General features: G+C 36.7%; 1 protein-coding gene across 2 annotated transcripts; it reads right to left on the reverse strand.

The window, feature by feature from the left end:
- Positions 1 to 5,040: 5,040 nt before the first annotated feature.
- LOC106780705 lies at positions 5,041 to 6,512 on the reverse strand. 2 transcript variants are annotated; one of them, XM_022777074.1, is made up of 3 exons: positions 6,108 to 6,505; positions 5,789 to 5,834; positions 5,041 to 5,523 (listed from the first exon to the last, which is right to left on the reverse strand). In XM_022777074.1, exons 1-3 carry the CDS (start codon positions 6,137 to 6,139, stop codon positions 5,152 to 5,154), a joined length of 450 nt encoding a protein of 149 aa, XP_022632795.1. In that variant the 5' UTR covers positions 6,140 to 6,505; the 3' UTR covers positions 5,041 to 5,151. The 2 variants fall into 2 exon arrangements, with proteins under 2 accessions (XP_022632795.1, XP_014524495.1); XM_014669009.2 differs by having other exon boundaries at positions 5,488 to 5,596; positions 6,108 to 6,512.

Raw genomic sequence — 6,512 nt, forward strand, 5'->3', positions numbered from 1 at the left:
TCTTTCGATAGCCTAGTACCACACTCTCCCTTCACTAGTTTCCCCACAAAAAAAGCTTGCGTCTTTTGAATATCCTATGACATTTCAACCGAAAGGGGAAACTGAGTCCATGACTACTTCCCATTCAACCGCAAAAGGAAAAAATTACGGTGACATGAGAACTAGACAAGAACCCAAGTTCCACTTTCGGTCGAAAGGCCATAGAAGAGTCAAAAGACGCCACTGAGGAAGCTAGCAAAGGGAGAATGTTGTACTACGTTACCCAAAGAGAGGATCAAAACTGCATTAAAACACAACGAAAACACATTTAATCGGTTAGTAGATTATATATGATGAAGAAACCAATTTAATCAGACAAAAACAAAGTTTAAACGGTTGAAATAAAGAAAAAAAAAGCACTTGCAATGCTTAACCGCGAGAGGGAGAAAAGGAGACGAGGAAGGAGATTGTGCACGTAACTACGAGAGAGAGAAACAGATAGAAGGAAGATGAGGATTGTCGCAGCTACGACAGAGAGAAACGAAGAGGAGAAAGAAAACGATGCACATAATTGTGAGTTCGCGGTTACTTAAAACATGAAATGAAGCGTCGGTTATTGCAAAAACCGACGTCTATAGATGTTGGTTATCTCACTAATGCGACGTCTAGTTGACTTTTCACTTTCCTTTTTCAGGCCATTTAGACGTTGGATGCAAGGGTAGTGACGTCTAAAGAGCTGAACGGAATGACGTTTCAATATCCAATCAGTCCATAGACGACGGGTGCCTTGGGGCGTCGACGTTTATAATCTTATAGACGTCGATCCTGAGAAAATGGACGTCTATTTTGCCTGCGGGTAAGTAAATCGCATTAATTGCAGCCATATAGACGTCGACACCCCTGTATAAACCAACGTCCATTTGACTTTTCACCTGCCTTTTTCAGGCCATTTAGACATCGGCTGCTAGGGAAGTGATGTCTAAAGAGCTGAACAAAGTGACGTTTCAGTATCCGGGCAGTCCATAGACGACGCGGGGCATGGGGCGCCGACGTCTAAAATGTTATAAACATCGGTCCTAAGAAAATGGACATCTATTTTGCCTGTGAGTAAGTAAATCACATTAAATGAAGCCATATAGACGTTTGTGCCCATGTATAAACCGACATCCATTTAGACGTCGGTGCTGGAAGACGCGACGTCTATTTGCCTGCAGGGTAAGTGAATCACATTAATTGTAGGATAGACGTCAGTTTATAGCAAAACCCGACGTCTATATCGCGACTGTTCACAACCTGACAGACCTGTAGATGTCGCCGTTGATTCTCACCGAAGTCTATATTGTCGTAGACATCGGTTAAGTCTGGACCGACATCTATATGCCCGACTTATTTACGAACTTGCCACGGGTCATCATGTTACGTCAGGGAACCACTAACCGACGTCTATGGGGTGACGTTAAACAACGTTTTTCCACTAGTGAATACAGTAATAATGACAAATGTATTAATTATCTCGTAAATAGTATTATTTATAATAAATATTACGTTTATGAGCCCTTACCTAATTAAGTCTAACATGTGAAGACAATTACAAAGACTAATTTACTTAATGATATTGATACAATGATTTAACTCTTAATATTGTCTATACTTGAAAAATTACAAGGCCAACATGATCTCGATTATTACTAGATTGATAGAATGACATTTTCTTTCTCTTATAAAAATATCAAACAAAGTATCTATTTTATAATTAATTGTTCATTAAGTGTGATCACATAAGATTAAAAAATTTATATTCTATAACAACATTTGTTTAAATAAGACAATTATTCTTAACATATGTTAATAAAAATATATATTCAACGATAATGTTAGTTTGAATTTCATTTTCGTTTCACTTTTTATAATAATATCAAATTAATATTATTATATTTGTTTTTTTAACATTTATTTTAAAAAATTGAAGAAAAATAAAAAAAATCTAAATGTTTAATAACTTTTGAACTCTATTTTCACAAAAAATAGACTCATAAATTAATAAATAAATTATAGTTAATATTAAATTATACTATACATATTATTTAATAACATAATATATATATGATATAAAAATATTAAAAATTATTATATACTAATTTATCTAATAAATTATATACATAAATAATATTATTTATAAAATTTAATTAAAATTTTGTAATAAAATTAAACTTATCTTAATTTTAACTTTCTAGAAAAGAAACTCTGAAAATTGAATGTTTTTTTAACTCGAGAAAATCTCTTAAAGTTAGCTTTTTCAAGAATAAAGTAGGGTCATACGTCACTTTTATAGGTATATAAAAGTGAAAACCAGATCTTCTCGGATTTACATTGTATATAAAATAAAGGAAAATGTTTCTTTAACACCACTTTTTATACAAAATTGACATTGGTCAGGTTCAAATTTCTATTGGTTGTTATCACTTAAATGAAAAAGGTTTTTAAAAAAGTTGAGGAGGATAATTTTGGAATTCTGATGATATGAAATTTCGTTTTGGCGGTTTCGTTTTCTTCTTTCACTCACTTTGGTTTTGAACTTTCATCTCTACCATTTGTCTCTCCCATTCGGCTTCCAATCCCTTGCCTTCTCCATTCGGCTTTCGTCTCATTTAAAGGCGTCATCTCAACCAAAAAAAGAGGCCTTTCGCAATCACTCTGTTGAGGTAAGCTCTCTTTCGCGTTTTGTGATTTGGGTCTCTTTGACGTTGTGGCTCTGTTTTGGCTTTTCACTCTCTTTCGCATTGTCTGGCTTCTCTTTCGCTCTCTTTGGCGTTTTGGGTCTGTTTAGCGTTATTTATTCTTTTTGTGTTTTGTGAACCCTAATCCACCATTGTTTTTTTGTGCAGTTGCAATGGCTTCGGAAAACCCAAAGGTAAGTTAAAGTTTTGGTATTTTATTTAGTCGCATTTTTTTGGTAAGTAATAACAATGTTTTCGTAATCTTTTGTAGAAAACAATATGTACGTGATTGGATCCTGGACAACGAGAACATAAGACTGCTGGATGCGCTAGAGGTGTATGGATTGTTGTAGGATAGTTCTTCAGTGTAAAAATGTGTAAAAATGTAGTGTAATGGAGTTTGTTTTGATAGGATAGTTGTCCTGTGTAGACATGTAGTGAACATAGTAAGATAGAATAATGTATATGAAGATAGTGTATTTTTTATATATATGAAGACATTGTACAAATTCTTATTGGAATAAGATGATTGATTTCAAGATTGTTTATGTGCAATGTACAAATGATTGTTGATTGATGATTTATGTCCAGGTTTTTTTATGTGCAATGTACAAATGATTGTTGATTGATGATTGATGTCTAGGTTTTTTGTATGTGCAATGTATGAAAGTGCCATAGCAATTAAGGCCAAGTACTGCAATCTGTACAACAAAAAAGACCCTTGTAATCGTTTACAATGGGCTGGTAATCGTTTACGCGAGTTTGTCCTGTGTTTTGGACAAGTTGTTGCACTGAAGGAACCACCTGTGGTAACGTGGGGGACCACAGGTGATTTTGTGTGTTTTTTAAGACAACTTCACTGCTTTGTGGTATAAGTGTGAGTGTATGCTTGGATGTGATGTTTGGGAAACCCCATGATGTAGAAGGGGCCCACCCAGGATGATAACATGCACCTTGGTGAAGTCATTTTAAATATGCCACATAAAACACTCTTGTAACTTTAATTGACTCAAGATTCTCAACATGGATGGTCCCCCCCCCCCTACATCATGGGGGACCCAAAACATTAGGTTCAAGCATCCCCTCACTCAAGAACCTAAAATTACAATTTAAACCACTAGACTTGGGTAAAAACACACTATGGTTCTCTATGTTATCACTGGTGGCTCCTTCAGTTCAACAGGATGTCCAAAATCTTGTTCAGACACGCGTAATCGTTTACAGCCTGCTTGTAAACGATTACAAGGCACATTTTCACAGCATACATAGCAGAACTTCACTTGACTCAAGATTCTCAACATGGGTGGTCCCTCCCTAAATCATGAGGGACCTAGAACATTAGGTTCAAGCCTCTCCTCACTCAAGAACTTAAAAATACAATTTAAACCATTGGATTTGGTTAAAAAGACATTGTGGTCCCCTATGTTATAATTGGTGGCTCCTTCAGTACAACAGGATGTCCAAAATCTTGTTCAGACTCGCGTAATCGTTTACAGCCTACTTGTAAACGATTACAAGGCACATTTTCACAACATACATAGCAGAACTTTACTTGACTCAACATTCTCAACATGGGTGGTCCCCCCTTACATCATGGGGGACCCAGAACATTAGGTTCAAGCCTCTCCTCACTCAAGAACCTAAAAATACAATTTAAACCATTGAATTTGGTTAAAAAGACACTTTGGTCCCCTATGTTATAACTGGTGGCTCCTTCAGTACAATAGGATGCCCAAAATCTTGTTCAGACTCGCGTAATTGTTTACAGTCTGCTTGCAAACGATTACAAGGCACATTTTCACAGCATACATAGCAGAACTTCACTTGACTCAACATTCTCAACATGGGTGGTCCCCCCCTACATCATGGGGGACCCAGAACATTAGGTTGAAGCCTCTCCTCACTCAAGAACCTAAAAATCCAATTTAAACCATTGGATTTGGTTAAAAAGACACTGTGGTCCCCTATGTTATAACTGGTGGCTCCTTCAGTACAACAGGATGTCCAAAATCTTGTTCAGACTCGCGTAATCGTTTACAACTTACTTGTAAACGATTACAGGTCATATTTTCACAGCAGAGGTACCAGAACTTCAACTGTGGTCCCCTATGTTGTAACAGGTGGCTCATTCAGTTAAACAGGTTGTCCATAATCTAAGTTAGACTCGCGTAATCGTTTACAAGGCCATAGTAAACGATTACATTGCACAATTTTACCACCATTATCTTCACCAATTCAGCTATATTCATCAAATCACATTTATTACTTCATTTTTTTCACAAACATTATCACTTGCAAATCAAAATATAAAGCACTTCAATAACAGACACAGTAAATTTGCAATTATGAATTACATAAATGGATTGAACCAAACATGGATGTTCCATATATTGAACGAAATAGGTTTAATTACAACGTCATGTTCTTGTCCTAAGAGTGAAGTCTAATACAATAATTATTCATTTTTCTTTATAACTACTACATTTGCGGTGTATGGTATCCTAAGTAATTGACTCTTATAACGCCTTCTTGATCCAATCCTAACATATGTCTTCAACTGTGATTGGTTGTTGGACATTCCACCCGTTGCATTTGGCGACATTGCACCTTCTTTAGTGTTGCACATTCTACCCACTTCCTCGTTCGACATTCCACCAGGGGAAACAAATGCACTGTTACTGTTAGTGAATGCTTGTGGATGTCCAGCACTTTGTACACCATCATCTGTAGTTGTCCTTTTAGGTGTTCTTCTGGCCTTCTCTTCCGCCAACTCTGCCTCTACGACATTGACCTTCCTTTTAAGCTCTTCAATTATAGATTTTTGCTCCTGTACATACATCCATCAAGTGTTTGTTCAAAGCGCAAACATACATCGTTGAAAAATAATGACGAACCGTCAACTGCTCAACGAAAACAACACAAATGTAAGCACAAAAGAAAATAACCAAAAAACTCAAAAGGGGTTGAAGAACCGACAAAGAAACCAAAAGCCCAAACCAAAAACTCAATACCCAAACGACAACATCAACGGAATGCGAAACCAAAAACCCAATACCCAAACCGACAACAAAATGGTCTGAGAACGAATTTACCTTGCTCCAACGAAGCTGCTGTCTGGAACTTCCCATTTCGAGCAAACTGCGAGAACAAAGAAACAAAAATGAAAAGGGGTTGAGAGCAAAATGTGAGAGAACGAGCAGTGAGAACGAAATGTGAGAGAACGAAATGTGAAAGAAAATGTAATCAAAGAGGGGAAGGACAAAATTGAAACGAAATGTAGTTCAAACCGTATTCATTATCACTATCAAATTTCATGAAGGAAACAAAAAAAATTGAGCCAATCAGAAGCTGACACTGTGGACCCTAAAATAAAAAAAGGAAACAGAGAATCTGAAATGATTTTCTAAGAACCTGCGTACTCTGACCACCCAAATTCCAAGCATGGCATATGGAAGCAACGGCAAGCGTGGCTCAACGAACAGCAATAACTCTGCCGAAATCGACAAGCAGAGAGGTAATAACCATCACATCGTGAGTGTTCTGTTACCACCAGCAACACCTTTTCCCTCCCTAACAAATCACGCCCCACTTCCAAGATCAAGAGCCCTGTAACTGGAAATTCCTTCAACAAGGCGGAACTTTCCATTCCTTCAATAATAACGGTAAGGGATCCCATTGTTTCGACGGTTTCAAGCTCAATTGACCGTCCACTTATGAGTTTCCCATGTATCCATTTAAAGTTTCAGACTTTTAATTCAAAACATCTATTGCAGCCATCGTATTGGTGAAGACAAGATACAACAAGTAAGATATTCT

This window comes from Vigna radiata, unplaced genomic scaffold (assembly GCF_000741045.1).
Source record: "Vigna radiata var. radiata cultivar VC1973A unplaced genomic scaffold, Vradiata_ver6 scaffold_51, whole genome shotgun sequence".
Classification (NCBI taxonomy): Eukaryota; Viridiplantae; Streptophyta; class Magnoliopsida; order Fabales; family Fabaceae; genus Vigna; species Vigna radiata.

Bases quoted from the DNA above. Each gene is read 5' to 3' on its own strand.
- LOC106780705 (XM_022777074.1), bottom strand. From the start codon at position 6,139: ATGCTTGGAATTTGGGTGGTCAGAGTACGCAG. The intron at 5,835-6,107 runs GTTCTTAGAAAA...TTGTTCTCGCAG, and splicing joins TGGGTGGTCAGAGTACGCAG to TTTGCTCGAAATGGGAAGTT. The intron at 5,524-5,788 runs GTAAATTCGTTC...ATGTATGTACAG, and splicing joins AGCAGCTTCGTTGGAGCAAG to GAGCAAAAATCTATAATTGA.